This window comes from Natrix helvetica (assembly GCF_964273705.1).
Source record: "Natrix helvetica genome assembly, chromosome: 2".
NCBI lineage: Eukaryota > Metazoa > Chordata > Lepidosauria > Squamata > Natricidae > Natrix > Natrix helvetica.
The window spans coordinates 274,667,578-274,684,384 of NC_138552.1; the positions used below are offsets into that span (position 1 = coordinate 274,667,578).

At 47.3% G+C, this 16,807-nt stretch overlaps 1 protein-coding gene across 5 annotated transcripts in view; it reads left to right on the forward strand.

The window, feature by feature from the left end:
• The window catches only part of TPST1 (tyrosylprotein sulfotransferase 1), a 32,908-nt gene that overhangs the window by 7,612 nt on the left and 8,489 nt on the right, over positions 1 to 16,807 (forward strand). For all 5 annotated transcript variants that reach the window (XR_014174275.1, XR_014174276.1, XR_014174277.1 and 2 more), the window contains exon 2: positions 6,029 to 6,978. Coding sequence is in view for 1 of the 5 variants with exons in the window: in XM_081940381.1 (XP_081796507.1) it covers positions 6,134 to 6,978 (845 nt within the window). In the remaining 4 variants the exon portion in view is untranslated. The remainder of the gene's footprint in view (positions 1 to 6,028; positions 6,979 to 16,807) is intronic.

A 16,807-nucleotide genomic window follows, 5' to 3' on the forward strand; every position in this document is an offset into this window, starting at 1 on the left:
GTGATAGTACAGGAAGTTTAGAGCATTCTGTGCCAGGGAAATTTAATTTGATTGATTATCTGTTTTGATATCAAGCCTGTTTCTACTTTGAGAAAGAAGTGTGTGATAAGACAACCACTGCCTACTGACATCTCAAAAGGGGCTGACAAAAACAATTTACCTGCACTCTTTCTTCCCACCCCTAATAAATAGAAGCCATAAATAATCTCTCCAGCTGGCTTAAAAATCACCTTCTCCCAGGTTGTATTTTTTCAACAACTGGTATTGAATATGGATTGTGCCTGAATGGGTATTTCTTGACTCCTGCAGCTAATCAGGACATTGGGCTGTTCTGTTTTTAGGAGTAGCCAGCCAGATGCTTCTGTTGACTGGCATGCAGAATGGGGACAACAGCCTCCAGCCGTTAACATGCTGCTTCTGAGCAGGGTTGCTTTCTTTAAAAAGCTATAATTGCCAATTAAATATCTGTCAGCAGCTTTCAAGTGCAAAGTACATTCTTGAGTGAAATTAAGCTAGATCCAACAGTTCGCTACACCTTTCAGTGTTCTCCCTGTTCAGAGTGCTTCCACCTTGCTAGCTTTTAGATGTGTGGACATCAACTCCTAGAATTCTCCAGCCAGCATGGCATGGGGAATTGAAGTCCACACATCTGAAAGCTACTAAAATTGAAAAAAATACTGTCTCAGATTATTGCAAAAGGCTACATCATTCCACCATTACTTTGTGACAGTTGGTGACTAGATAACATTTAATTCTTAGCTAAGGATAAATGTCTTCATCTTTGTGATTTTCTCCAGGGCTTTTTACAACAGCCATCTATAAAATAGTAATCCTACCCTTATCTTCCCCAGGTGAATATTCTCTAAATGATTAGACCCTCTTCCATTTATGTGTGGTATCTTATTTGGTTTATTTTGTTTCTTGATTGACACATTTCTGATAACTGTTTATTGTATCATAGAATTTGTTGGTCTACATTCCATTAAATGTAATTTCAAAGTGAGGAATGAAAACATGCCAGTAGGGTGATCCAAGAAATGAAACAATTCATCCCCTTGTGGTGCCTTTAATGCTTTAGCCCTTCATCTTCTAACAGTGCAGATCTGTGCTTCACCTTAAAGGGCCCTGATGTTGGAATTTGGGGTTGTCCTTTTTTCAGCTGCAAGATGGAATTGAGGATGTGAGTCTGATAGCATTCCCCCTTCCCCTTTGCAAACATTAAGAGGACATTAATTTTGACAGCCAGAGATGAATACTTCTTTGAATTAAATTACAGCCCTGGTGACTTCAAGGATGTGTTCAGCTCTAGTGGAAATACTTTAGGGATTGATAGCATGCTGGTGTAGGCGATGACCAGGCTGAGTTTGAGGGAGGGAGTCAAATGCATCATCAGTCACGAGTCCTTTCGTGCCTACAAGAGATCTAATCCAGCTCACCTTGAATTCCTTCTACTCTTATCTCGCACTAATTTCAGATTCTTGTAGAGAGCTCAAGTTTACAATAAATCTTTGTACCCATTTGAACTCTGTCCTGATTTTTCTGGCGCTTGACAGCTAGGTCCCCTCCTTGTAGTTAGTGATAGTTTGATTGATTATGTGCCATTAAGTTATTTTTGACCCCTAGTGACTACATAGATAGATTTTTCTCCAGGATGATCTAGATCTGTTTTGTTCTTTTAGGTCACCATTGTAACAGAGTCTCTCCACCTTGCTTCAGGCCTTCCTCTTCTCATTCTTTCCATTTTTTTTACATCAGACGTTTTTCCAGAGAGGCCTTTGCATAATGTGTCTGAAATAGAATAATGATAGTCTGGCCATTTATGTCCTGAGTGAGAACTCTGGATTGATTTGTTCAATGATCTATTGGTTCGTTTTCTTACTTGTATTTCAGCAGTCTTTTCCAATACCAAAGTTAAAAAAGAATAGGTACTACTGTTTTTTTCTGGGCATGTTGTGAAATAGGAAGATTTTTATGTTTATTAATGGTTATTTAACCATTTAATGTTGGTTAATGTTGTTTTTATTTCCTTTTTTGCAATATTTAGGAACTGTTTAGAACTTTGGGATTCAGCAACATATATATTTCATAAATAAATAAAATAAAAATAAAATATATATGCATCTTTGCTGGCTTAGGGGCAAACGAACAAAATCACATCCTTTCCTGGAAAGCTCCTAACTCAGCTTTTGCCGCACCCTCCGTTTTGGCCTTCCTGATGGTGGAGTTACTGAGCTTCCCGTGGAGGCAGCTCAAAATTCTGTTGCTGGTTTTTCCCTTGGGAGGTTAGAACCCCAACTCTGCTCTTCAGAGGGAAAATCTGTCTGAATTTATGGTTTCCTGGACACCATCCCAGAACATTGCATTGTAACCTATGTGTAACCAGAGAAGATTGCTTCTAAATGGAAGATAAAAAGACTTTTAGTTTGTTTTTGGGAGCAATGATACATCTGCTGGTTTAGAACCAGTTATTAATCATGTGTTATATCTAGGCTGCTCAGAAACTTGTAAACTGCATCAAAGGCAAAATGCATCCTCTAGGCCACGGGTCTCAAACTTGCGGCATCACGTTGCTGTCACGTGATGTTTTGCGATGTTTTTCCCATTTGTGGAGCTGGGGTGGGTGTGGCCTGCGCATGACACATCTGGCTTGCGGGCCGCCAGTTTGACACCGCTCTAGGCCTTATTTCCAATTATGTGTAAGGAGAGTGATCAAATGTGATTTGGGGACACATTTCAATCTAGTAAAGTGGTAAAGAACAAGGAATAAAGATTTATTCATACCCATTTCAGCTGTACCTTTCCACAATTAGTAACATTATACATAGAACAGAAAAAAAGTTAGACATAGCAGGCTAAAGAAATTAAACAACTGAGAAAAGAAAAATAAATACAGATAGTCCAGTGTATACCCATACTCTCCACTACAGTCCTCCATGCCTTTCTATCCTTGCAAAATCCCTTTGGTTTCTCCCATTCTCTCTCTACTGCTCTGTACATTGCTTCTTGTTCTTTAAACATAGTGCTTCTCTCTTTTTGCCAATTTTGCAATTTCAGTTAATCTCAACTGGTTTTTCCTTTCCCGCTTTTCCTATATTTGTTTTGCAGTTGTAGACTAATTCATTCTCTGTGTGTGATGAAACCACCTCAACATCAAATTCAATTCAAATCAAATCACCTCACATACACAAATTTGTAAAGCGTTCTTTTTCATACTCTTGCATTCAGTTCACATTCATTCATCCCTCGTTCATTTTTATTGCTGTCTCTTCTTGTTTTGCACAACATACTTCTTGAGTCGCCCATTTCCATTATATTCAATTTACTTTTTTGTTTCTCCTAGAACAGCAGTTTCCAACCTTTAGGGCACCAGGGACTGGTTCCATGGAGAGAGGTATTTCTGTGGACCAGAGGGGATTTGGTTTCACGTGCTGCCTGCATCCCATGGATGGGGCTTCGCTTGTTTGCACAGCCCAGTTTCTGGAATGCCGTGGCCCAGTGTTGGGTTATGACCAGGGGTTGGGAACCCCTATCCCAGCAGTGGCGAACCTTTTTTGACTCACATGCCATAAGAGGGGGGAGCACAGAGGGGGTTGTGCGTGGGCATGCTGCACCCATAATGCAATGCGCGCCCCCCAATGCGCATGCGTGCATGAGATGCGCTCCCCGTGACCCTCCAGTGTGCATGTGCGCATGAGAGGCACTCCCTCTGGAGGACTAAAAACGACGTAGGGTCGTTTTTAGTCCTCCGGAGGATTCAGGGAAGCCTCCTGAAGGTCCCTGAAACCTCCGGAGGGCTTAAACCGACCCTACCAGCAAACCGGAAGTCCATTCCTGACCTTCCAGTTTGCCCATAGGGCCAATTTTTTGCACTCAGTAGGCTTCAGGGAAGCTCCTGAAGCCTCCGGTGGGGGGGGGGGAGGCTCTTTTTGTCCTCCCCAGGCTCCTATAAAGCCTCTGGAGCCTGGAGAGGGCGAAAAAATGGCTTTTAAAAATGCTGAACTCAGCTGGCCAGCGTGCACATGCCATAGGTTTGCCATCCCGGCCCTATCCTAAAGAATCTACCTAGTGAACCCATATAATAAAGTGTATAAGGTACATTTTGTTTCTTTTGACAATTCTCATAAAAGAGCAAGTGCTACCTCTCATTTTGGTATATCTAAACATTTCCCCATCTAGTTTCCACCTTTAGTAAACATTTTGAGAAGATACACAAATTCATCCACTTGCTGTAGTTGTTATCATTTACTTGCAATTATCTCTCCCCCACCCCAGATTTCCTGTGGTAAATGCAGCAACTTTGATCTGATACAATAATTTTCAGATCCATTTTCAACTCATTTCATCGTACAATTGGATAGCATTAGCTGCAAATAATTCAGTTTCATCCAACAAAGGGATATCACACATACCAAAGGACCTGTACAGGTAGTCCTTGACTTACAACCTCAATTGAGCCCAAAATTTCTGTTGCTAAGCAAGACATTTGTTAAGTGAATTTTACCCATTTTATGACCTTTTGCCACAGTTGTTAAGTGAATCACTGCAGTAGTTAAGTTAGTGACTTTGTTAAGTGAATTTGACTTTCCCATTAACTTTGCTTGTCAGAAGGTCACAAAAAGTGATCACAGGGCCCTGCAACCATCATAAATATGAACCTGTTGTTGAGCATCTGAATTTTGATCACCTGACAATGGGGATGCTGCAATGGTCATAACTCTGAAAAAGTCATAAGTCACTGTTGTAGCTCTGAATGGACACTAAATGAAGTGTTGTAAGTCAAGGCCTACCTGTACATCCACAACTCCTGTTCTGCCTCGAGCATTGTAGGCTTGCTCGGGGCATGCAGTTAACTCCACGCTTAGGAATCTCATTCAGATCAAGTTTATTATCAGGCATTCTTAATAGCAAAACTTACAGTTCAGTGTTAAGATACTTCTGACTTTCCATAATCTGCCCCATCACGTGGTGTAAAAAGATGATGATTTCACTCCCATGCTGAGAAAGATACAAACACTACTACTCTGGTTCACAGAGGCATTTAAATGGACCGGCTATAATCTCTGCACGCAGGCAGAATGCCCCAGTGGCCAATCAGAAACACAGATGTGATCCCATAATACAATAGTAGAGTTGGAAGGGATCTTGGAGGTCTTCTAGTCCAACCCCCTGCCTAGGCAGGAAAGCCTATACCGTTTCAGACAAATGGCTATCCAACATCTTCTTAAAGACTTCCAGTGTTGGGGCATTCACAACTTCTGGAGGCAAGCTGTTCCACTGATTAATTGTTCTAACTGTCAGGAAGTTTCTCCTCAGTTCTGTCTGTGGTCCGTGGCTGTTCCCCTTTTCCTGTCACAGTGCATCAAGACCAAGCAAACAATGAGTAGCAGGAAACATTGTTACGTCAAAATGTGTTGTACCAAATTTGACAACTTTTGAAGCAGTCGAGTACCGAGATACCACTGTATTTGTTTAATTTTTATCTTTATATTCTGACTTTCCAACAAGCTCAAGATAATATGTAAATGTTTCCTCTACATCCCCCCCACCTTTCATTTTTGTTCTCACAACAACTCCATGAGTGGTTTGGGTCTTTTCATGGCTTTGTGGGGTGATGGTAGTGGTGAATCTGGGTCTTCCCAATTCCAATTCCAAAGGTGCTTTTCCAAAAGGCACACTGGGCTTTATTTGTTTTTCCTTGAAGACATTTCGCTTCTTATCCCAAAAGCTGAAGACGTTTCTTGGATGAGAAGCAAAATGTCTTCAAGGAAAAACAAAGAAAGTCCAGTTGCATTTTGGAAAAGCACCCTTAGGACAACCAGGACCTGGATGACTGAAAATCTCCATAGACATTCAAAATTACAATCTTGTGTTGTAACTACCCATCAACTCTTGATCACTGATGATTGCGAGTGTTACCATTTTAATAGCTGGAATGTTGCTTCGGAGGAGAGAAGTTCTTTACATTTAATCACAGCACACTGATTTATTTTGTTTCCTTTTGTTTCCTTTATTTGTTCCTCTGTTCCAGCAAGTCTTGATCTCTTGGGATCACATTCTCCATGGCATGAAACGCGGGCAGTGACTTGGGCCGGCCAGCCACCTCTAACTGCATGAAGTGGCTTCTCTACAAAAGATGGTAGGGAAACTCAAGAAGAACCTCTTGCTGGTCTGTCTGGTGATTAGTTCAGTGACTGTCTTCTACTTGGGGCAACATGCTATGGAATGCCATCACCAAATAGAGGAGCGAAGCCAACTGTCCCGACTGGAGCCAGCCAAAGCAACCACAAGAACCAGCCAGAGCACAAAGGAAAATGCCACGCTGGCTTATAACAAAGACATGCCTTTAATATTTATTGGGGGAGTACCCAGGAGTGGTACCACCTTGATGCGGGCAATGCTAGATGCTCACCCGGACATCCGCTGTGGAGAAGAGACACGGGTCATCCCTCGGATTTTGGCCGTGAAGCAGATGTGGGCCCGATCAAGCAAAGAGAAAATGCGGCTCAATGAAGCAGGGGTCACAGACGAGGTGTTGGACTCGGCCATGCAGGCCTTCCTCTTGGAAATTATCGTGAAGCACGGAGAGCCAGCGCCTTACCTGTGCAATAAGGACCCCTTTGCCCTCAAGTCTTTAACTTACCTGGCCAGGATTTTCCCCAATGCCAAGTTTATTTTAATGCTCAGAGATGGCCGAGCCTCCGTTCATTCCATGATCTCCAGGAAGGTCACCATTGCTGGCTTTGATCTGAATAGCTACAGGGATTGCCTGACCAAATGGAACCGTGCCATTGAGATCATGTACAACCAGTGCTTGGAGGCTGGCCTTGACCGTTGCATGATGATGTATTATGAGCAGCTGGTCTTGCACCCCGAGCAGTGGCTCAGGACGCTCCTCAAGTTCCTCCACATCCCATGGAATCCTGCAGTTTTGCATCACGAAGAAATGATTGGGAAAGCTGGGGGAGTGTCCCTATCAAAGTGAGTCTGCTTCTTCCTGAATGGGTTTTTTGAGTCCTTCGGGAGAGGGTGCGGCTAAGAAATAAATATTTATTTATTATTATTTATTTTTTTATTTTTTTAGAAAGTCCTGAGTTGGACATAGTTTGTCCGGCTGTTTATTTCCTCTAAAATACTCAAAAAGGGCTGAGATATTTTTTTATGGTCAGGGTTACAGATAACAATAACAAAAATGCATCCTGAAAAATTCAGAGAGATAGAAATATTTCTCTGCTGCAGCCATCCCATTCCCCCCGCCCCCCGAAATTATGGTCATTACCACAAATTTCTGAAATTAGGAAAAATTCTCATGTACAGATGCCAGGAATTACCCTTCATGTCAGAAAGCCTCGAGGATAGGGATGTGGGATAGAACATTTTTTCTCTTGTTACATTTTCCACTGCGGAAATATTCCCTGTTTCTAAAATGGCATTATTTTAAAATTATATGCAAATTAGGTAAAAGGATACCATTAGTCCAACCATCTTCACAGGTTTGGTGTGTATGTGTAGGTGGGGGGTTGGGGGGAGAGGAATGGAGGAAAGACTGCTTTGAGCTCTTGAAAGAAAGAAATGGTTGTTGTTATGGAATTGACTCCCTTAAGACTTGGGCTTAGCCATTTGAAAATTACCTACTGTTCTCCTGCCCGAGTGGAAGCTAAATCGAGGAATAAAACAAGGGCAGTAATTCATGCATAGATGTAGCAGATATGTAGATGAAGCTTGGGCTTTTCCTCGTTTCACTGCATGTATTCCTTATGATCAACAATGACTACCTTGTAGCATGCAGGTTGGGAGTGACCGGCTTCAAGACCATAAATATTTATTGTTGGTAAGATAAAGCAGCAGAATCATTTTTTCACCAGTCGGATCAAGATTGAAGGACAAGCAAGCCTCCTTTTACTTTCTGATTTTCATCTGCAGTCTTAAAACAGAATATGAAATGCTGATGCGGTGCAGAAAGAGAGAGAGGACACTTTGATTTCTTTGCAGTTATTTGTCTTAAGCAGTGCAAATATACAGCAGACTAGAGCAAAAGAAAACAGGAGAGATATCCTGATAGTTAAGTACCAAAGTAGTAGATCTCAAATGTTGTTTCTCCTCTTCACAATGCTGTTTTTTAAAAGGAGATCGGGAGTAGTTTTAAACATTCACATCAACAGTTTTGCTTATAGAAAACAATAGCAGCTATGTCAATCACAAGGAAAACAAAAAACCTTCTATTGTACAATCTAAAAATTTTACAAAATCATTTTAAATTTGAAGCACGAAAACGTGCAGGAATTTTGGAGTTAATTTGAGAAATTGCTCTGGGTTTTCCCCCCCTACCTAATGAGTACTTGGCAGCTCACAGTAAAGACAAAAGAAAACATAAAACAATTAAAATCCTTTTTAAAAAAATCCTTAAAATCATTACGGTTTAATCCATAATTCTGGACCAAAACAGGAGTATCTTTATTGTTTTCCTGTACACCGCTTGGAGAGTCCAAGCAATGGGTTAATTCAGTCTGCTTGCCCTTAGGACTGAGGAACTATTTTTCCTTAAGCCACACCTCCTCCTGGTGTGCTCAATCCCCCAGAATTCTTCCTCAGTCAGCCCGTTTGGACGTAATTAGTTAGAGCTCTGAGCTAAATTAATCCTTTTTTTGGCTTGGACTCTCTATTGCGTTTAAATTCTATTTCCTAACATTTCCCCAACCTTGTGAGACGTTTCTCTCTTCAATTCTGCGACTCTCTCCAGTTTGAAATTGCATTTGAAGGCCAGGAGGTAAGCTGGAAGGTGGTGGGGGGTGCCCCTCAGCCGAGCCTCATGGGACGGCTTCGGAGGCCTGCCGCTTGTCGTTAAAACGGCGCGGCTGCAGCGGCGAGGTCCCTACGTTCCCAGGCCCCCCGTTTGTTGTTTTAGACGAAGTATTTTTCGTTCCCGGCCTGCTAGAAGACCTCGACCGCAGGGAGGAGTGGGCGATCGTCGCCATTCGAGGCGCGTTCGCTCCTCGCTCTCCCTTAGCCCCACGCTGTTGCGGCGGCCATTTTAGGCGCGAAAATAGCGCGCCCAGCCATGGCCGCCATTTTGCATCAGCCTCGTTATCAGGAGGCCGCTGGAGGTGGCAGGGCCTAGCAAGGGTTTCTCGGGCTAGGATCGCCACCTTCGTTTTTTGTCTATTTTTGCGAGCGGCGCTGGTTCCTGTGCCATTCCAACGGTCATCATACCGGCTCAGGGAGGAGGCCTTAAGTAAGCGCAGGCCAAGTTTTGATAGTCATTCTCCTCCCTGCTTCTCCTGCAGAGCCTTGCACTTCGGTGCAGGCTCCAATCCTACCCCTGGGCCTCCGACTGGTATTAAGCATGGGATGATGTCTTACGTATTGATTTAATTACTGTGCATATGGCAATTTTAACGAATCCTTTCGTTTTGTTTCCCATTGCAGCAATCCAGTCTATCTCTATCCTTCTGCCTTATCATAGCCTTGCTCCATCTTGTGTGGTCATTGACTATGGATCTGCCCAGTCCCCCCGATTCCCAAGATACTAGGCCGAGCCTCTCGCGGGCCCCTAGCAAGGGTTCCTCCTCATCGGGGAGTGGGGGAGCGGGCAAGAGTGGTGGGGGTAGCTCTGGGAAACAGCGTTCCAGGCTCCCTTCTGTGGCTGAGGCCAAGGATGCTGAAAGGCGCCAGCGGGCCCTTGACAAGCAATTGAGAAGGCCAGACGCCAGGCAGACAGGGAACAGTCCCTCTCAGGAATCCCTCCCTCCCGGGAAGAGCTCCAGATGGTCCTCGCCGAGGAGGTGGAGTCCCAGGACCTATCCCCAAATAGGTCATTTGCAGAGCCGGCCTCCCCGGCGCCCTCTTGGGCCTGTGAGCAGGCCCCTCCCCCTGGGGATGCTAGCATAGTCGATATGCAGGGTGAGGCTTCACCCCCCCTAGAGGAGGGGTTGGATCCTGATTCTGACTCTGAGGAGTTATCGCCCCGCATGCAGGAACTGATGGCCCGTGCCATTGCCAAGGGCATTACGGAGGCCATGAAATTTAAGAGTCCCCTGCAGTGGCCCCTAAGGGCCCCAAAACCGATCAGGCAGCTCCCCCTCCAAGCAAGCGTGCTCGCCATCCTTCCCTGGAATCCTCGGTGGTCAGCGAGGCCTCTACCATTGAGGACCCTGACCCGGAGGTGCTAGGTCTCTCGGACGACGAGGACCTTCCCCCTGAAGCGCCCGCCTTTGCGGGTCTGTTCAAGCCCAGCCTTTTCAAATCTGTCCTGCACAAGGTCAAGGCTGCCACCAGGGTGGGGATCAAGCCCAAACCGACCGCGCCGGCGGCGGATGCCACTCCGGCTAATCCCAATGCGATCATGTTTGATGCCCCAGCGCCCCAGCTAGAGCTGGTTCCGGTCCCGGGGCTGTTTCTCGACCTAATCCAGCGCCAGTGGGATCAGCCAGCCACGCAGTCCTCTCCCAGTGGGGTAGATAGGAAGCTTTATACTATGGAGCCAGTGCTGGAGGACCTTCTGGCCCTGCCCACGGTCGACCCGCCCATCGCTGCGCTCACCTCCAACTCCTCCCTACCGGCCGACCTCCTGGAAGGCCTTAAGGCGGAGGACAAGAAGGCGGAAAAGGCGTGCCACAAAACCCACCTGGCGGCTGCCTGGGCCATCAGGGCCTCTTCAGCCGCCTCCTTTTTTAATAGGGCCTCTGTGATTTGGCTGCGCGAGCTCCTAACCAAGCTCCCGGCGGGAGAAGTCCGTCTCCACCAGGACGTGTCAAAAATAATCGCGGCCTCCCAGTATGCCGCTGATGCATCCCTTAATGCCACTAAATTTGCCTCCAGGGCGCTCGGCTCTAATATAACTTCTCGTCGGCTGATCTGGCTCCGGCATTGGCAAGCGGACCAGAAAAGCAAGTGGAAACTGGCTTCCGCCCCCTTTAAGGGGTCCAAATTATTTGGCGAGTCCCTGGATCCTCTCCTCATCGAGTCCAAGGACAAGAGGAAGATCCTACCTTCTCTAAACAAAAAGCAGGAACGTAAGGCCGCTCCCTATTCTAGGAGGCAGTCCTTTCGTGCCTCCGAGCCTTTTACCTCTGCCTCTTCCTTCTCTCCCTCCAATAGGTCGTTCGGCCAGCAGGGCGACAGATCCCAGGACAGGGCGTCCTTTCGGACAGAGGCAGGCAGCAGTTCGGCTTCCGCAAGTATAATCGCGGTGGGGCCTCCAGTAGGCCGTTCCGTAAGTCTAAGTGACTGTCCGGGCCTGGCGCCCATCGGGGGTCTCCTCCAGTTGTTTGCCTCCCATTGGGCCCAGAACACCGAGGATGCTTGGGTTCTGCAGACAGTCAGGGAAGGTCTATATCTGGAGTTCCTGTCCCTCCCCCCCCGGACCTTCATCCGGTGCCCTGTCCCATCCTGCCCCCAAAAAGAGGGAGCGTATGGACCAGGAAGTCAATCATCTCCTAGACATCGGGGCCGTGGAACCAGTTCCCCAGGGCAAAGAGGGGAGGGGGTTTTACTCCATCCTCTTCCTGGTGCCAAAGAACTCGGGGGGGTGGAGAGCCATCTTGGACCTCGGAATCCTCAACAGGCATATCGCCTACCGGAGGTTCGAGATGCACTCTCTGCAGACCATTCTGGCGGGGATTCGACAGGGAGATCTACTCACATCTATAGATCTCAAAGAGGCATGCCTCCACATCCCCATCCGTCCTCAGCACAGGAAGTTCCTGCGCTTCTATTATGCGGGTCGCCACTTCCAGTACAAAGCTGTTCCATTCGGCCTCTCGTCCGCTCCTCGGACGTTTACCAAAGTGCTGGCGATAGTGGGGCCCAGCTAAGACGCAGGCCCATAAGGCTCCAGTGCTACCTGGACGACATTCTTATCCAATCGTCGTCCAGGCAGCAGGCCCTACGGGATCTCCAAACCACTATGAGATCCCTCAGAAATCACGGCTTCACTCTAAACATAGAGAAGAGCCATCTCACTCCAACAAACAGACTTGTACACCTGGGGGCGGTGATAGATACCAACTCGTGCAGGGTTTGCCTCTCCCGAGACAGGTTGGCCGGTCTAAGGTCCATGACCACAAGGTGTTGAGCTTGAGACAGGCTCCAGTGGTCCTTCTATTGCAGCTGCTGGAAAAGATGATCTCCTGCTTTTCCATAGTGCCGTGGGCCCGCCTGCATTCCAGGGCTCTTCAGTGGCTGCTGCTGCCGCACCAGAGGGCATCCAGGAGCAACTCTACCAGGCCGATTCGAGTTACGCCGGACGTAAAGAGGTCCCTCCGCTGGTGGGTGTCTCCGGCCATCCTCGAGGGCCACCTATTCAAGGAGCCCGAGAGGTTGATCTTCACCACAGACGCCAGCCTCTCCGGCTGGGGAGCCCACATGGGGTCCCTGATTGTTCAGGGCAAGTGGTCCCAAGCGGAAACCAGCTACAGCATCAACCTGCTGGAACTGAGAGCTGCTCGCCTGGCCCTGCGCCATTTCAGCCGGTCCATCCATCGTCAACATGTGCTTCTGATGACGGACAATGTGGCCACCAAGGCCCACATGAACCGCCAGGGCGGCACCAGATCCAGAGCACTGATGAGAGAGGCGGAGTCCCTGGGACGCTGGGCGGAGCGCCATCTGGAGTACATTCGCTCCGACCATATCTCCGGAGTGGACAACACACAGGTCGACTGGCTGAGCAGGACGACCATAGATCCTGCGGAGTGGAAACTGGACCCTCGCCTGTTCCACCAGATGTCCGACAGATTCGGGACTCCGGCCGTAGACCTGTTTGCGTCCAGGGACAACAAGCAACTCGACCGCTTCTACTCCCGGTTCTTCACCCCGGGGGCGGAGGGGACAGACGCACTGCGTTGCAAGTGGCCCCGCGAGCTACTGTATGCCTTCCCTCCCCTGCCTCTCCTTCCTCAATTCATCTCCAAGGTCATCGCAGAGGGAGCAGAGGTCCTTCTCGTGGCCCCGCATTGGCCCCGCAGGTCGTGGTTCGCCGACCTTGTCCACCTGTCGGTGTCTCCTCCGTGGCGCATTCCTCCGGACCAGATCTCCCTCAGCCAGGGGGCCGTGATTCACCCAGAGCCCCAGTGGCCCCAGTTGGCCGTCTGGCACTTGAGGGGGACCGACTGAAAGGCCAAGGCCTGTCGGAGGAGGTAGTGAGCACCATTCAGGCGGTGAGACGCCCTTCAACCACTAGGATTTACGATGCGTCCTGGGCCGCCTTCGCCAAGTGGTGTGAGGAGCTGCTCATCGAGCCGACGACCGCGCCTGTTCCCAGAGTGCTTGACTTCCTTCAAGCGGGACTCAACAAGGGCCTGGCCCCGAACACCCTTCGACGCCAAGTGGCGGCTTTGTCTACTATCTGGTCGGGCGACCACCTTTTTGCCTCTCAGCAAAATTCCGAAGGTGCGTCTTTCCCTCAAGGGCGCCTCTAACCTTCGCCCTCCCACCGTTCATCGCTACCCTACTTGGCAGCTGTCCATGGTCCTGCGGGCCCTATCTGGCCCTCCATTCGAGCCTCTACGCACTACTTCTCTTCGATTCCTGACGCTGAAGACGGCCTTCTTGATTGCCATCACGTCAGCTCGCCGGATTTCGGAGCTGGCGGTTCTTTCTGTTCGCCGGGATCTGTGCGTCATCCACCCTGACAGGGTCATTTTGAGGCTGGACCCGACCTTTACCCCCAAAGTAAACTCATGGTTCCATAGAGCGCAAGACATTGTGTTGCAAAATTTTTGTCCTCATCCGTCGCATCCCAGAGAGCGATCCTGGCACAATCTTGATGTCAGGAGGGCCCTGAAGGTCTACATCGCTCGTACTGCGGAATTCAGGAAGTCAGAGGCTCTTTTCCTCTCCTTCCAGCCCGGTTCCCTAGGGAAGAAGGTCACTTCCTCCACAATTGGCAGGTGGCTTCGCGCTTGCATTGCGACTGCCTATGAAAGTCAATCCAAGGCCGTTCCGCGCGGCATCACTGCACACTCCACACGAAGTGCTGCTACCTCAGCGGCCTGGGCCACCCAGGCCTCGATCCTGGACATCTGCAGGGCCGCTACGTGGTCCTCTCCTTCTCCATTTGTGCGACACTATAAATTGGACATTTTTGCCTCGGCTGAGGCGTCCTTCGGCAGGCGTGTGCTCCAGGCGGTTGTGTCAGAGACCGTATCCCGGGAGCCTTCTTCTGCCCGCCCAGATGGACAATAACTTTGGTATGTCCCATTGCTTGGACTCTCCAAGCGGTGTACAGGAAAATGACCATTGGCTTACCTGAAGGGTCCTTTTCTGTACACCGCGGGAGAGTCCAACCCACCCTGGCTCTCAAGGCCGGGATTCGGGTTCCTCGTGTCAACAGTACATCATCTTGGACGCTTCGCTCCGTCCGCACGAACTGACTCCTTCTAAGAATTCTGGGGGATTGAGCACACCAGGAGGAGGTGTGGCTTAAGGAAAAATAGTTCCTCAGTCCTAAGGGCAAGCAGACTGAATTAACCCATTGCTTGGACTCTCCCGCGGTGTACAGAAAAGGACCCTTCAGGTAAGCCAATGGTCATTTTCTTAGAGAGGTGGAAAAAGTTGGGCCCATTGGCAAAAATTGATCCTCGTGGTTTACTGTTGGTTTAGATGCTAACTGTAAATACTGCTTATGGCATTGAAGCCACTGATCAGTCCCAACTTACATGCCACAGTGTGGTACTGGTGAGAAGAAAATAACAGCTGGTCATAAGGAATGTATATATTTGACCAAAATAGCAGGAGGAATTCCTGCTGCATCTCTATATGAGTGACTATAGTGATTATATTTGTGTGTGTTGCACAACAGCAGGGAATTAGGCCACCAGGTGCAACCAATCATGGTCTCAGGGAGCCCAAAGGGCTACAGAAAGACTGTCCAGGGGCAGCCTGTAGCTCTAAGGGCTGCAGATTTCTTAATTGAGTCTAATTGGATCATTCAATCAGACATGCAGGAAAATTGTAGCACTGTGTAATTGGTTACTTTGTGTTGATCACGTTCTTCTTGGTAGGGGTAATTCTTCAATGTCATCAGCTCTATTTGGATAATTCAATTATTCATGATCCGAAAGGCACCAGTACTCCCTACAGCATTGTATCATGTGCGACTGTTCTGAGCCATTCTCCTTTTAGCTAGAATTCTTATTGATTGCATACATGCTTCTATGCACAGGTTTGTAATGCATAATCCTCTCCTTTCTCCTCCCCCTTTCCCCTAAAATTAGGCCTCTCTGGATATGTTTCCCCCTATTTTTAGATGAAAAGAAATTTTTTTGATAAACTCCCAATTAATCTACTGATATAAAGCTTGCTGTTTAAACCACTTAAAAAGATTGCTTAAAAAATGAAAATTGTTTGCACCCTGGTTGTGCTATGGGTGTGTACATGCACACATAGGGTAAGGACAAATGTTTCATAAACTTAGCAGTCCAATTTATTTGTCCTCTCATTTCATTGGACTCAATTGCTCCCCTACACTTTTCCAAAGAATTTTTTTAAAAATTCTCTTACATACCATTTTAAGTATACATTCACATAATTGTTATTCTTCTTTACATTTATCGTTCTTATACATTTATTATTTCATTTAATAAGTTATAATGTACAGTTTGGGTTGCTTTATTTACCATCCCTTCCTCCTTTTGTAACACCTCCTTGTTTTCCCTTTCTTTTCTCCCTCCCTCCCTTTTCTACTTTCTTCCTTCCTCCTCTCCTTCTCCTCCCTTCTTCCCTTACCTTTCTCCTACTCCTGTTCTTCCCCTTCCTACCTTCTCTCCTTCTCTTTCTCTCCCTTCCATCCTCCTCTCCTTATCTCTTTCTTCTTTTCCCCATCTTCCTTTCATTCTCTCCGCTCCCCCTACACTCTTATGGAGCAATATTTACTTAGAATAGTACCCAGAGATTGTCCAAGCCTTACTCAGAGGCGTTTTGAACCTCTACAGTGGATCCCTGCTGCCCAGCTTCTGTTTGTTATGGTTTGGGTGATGAAGCCAGTCCTGTACAATTTCATTTCAAACCCCCCCCCCCCAAAAAAAAACAATAACAGAAAACAAATCTGGATTGACATTGATGTGAAAAGAGGCTGCCTGAACTGGCAGTAACTCAAGGCAGCACGAGATGCGCTGTGGCTGAAACACATTGCCAACGTGGCTCTTGGCGGACAGGCTGAATGCATGGAGTCTTGCCATAACTAGCGCTGTAACTCTGGCATTTGCCCTCTTCTTAATAAAAAACAGCTGGAGCTGGTGGGGAGAATGTCATTTTTTAAAGGAAGCAGCCGACACCGGATCCCCCCCCCCCTTATTATTGTCAGTAGAGCCACAGACAGGAGCAATTTGAAGAAGAATGTAGCTGGTGGGGTGGTTTTTTTTTGGTGAGTTGGGAGAGAATATTATTTGCTGTCCTGTGTTTGAAGTTGAGAGAGTGAAGGCTTCTTGGAGAAAGAGGAAGAAGCTCAATTCTAAGTCATGTTTTTGGCCTGTCTGGCTCAAAAACAGGGATTGGCAGCAGACTTCCTGGATTTCAGATAGGATTTTTTTCCCAGCCCTATCTGATGAGGCTTGATTGCTCTTTTCCTCTCTACTGGCAGAGAATCAGAAATTCAGCTAGCTCAGGTGTGGATCTGAAGCTGGAAAGGTGCTTTGCTGTGCTTGTTGGAGCCTCCTTCAAGATGCTGTGTCTTTTCCAGAGTTTCCATGGTCTTTTTTTTTTAAATGAGCTGCTGAATCTGAAGCATCTTTCTTACTTTGGATCCAAATACCAGACACCTCTGCTTCTATAGTCAGCATACCAGATGCCGTGGGACAGTGGTGGGATTCTA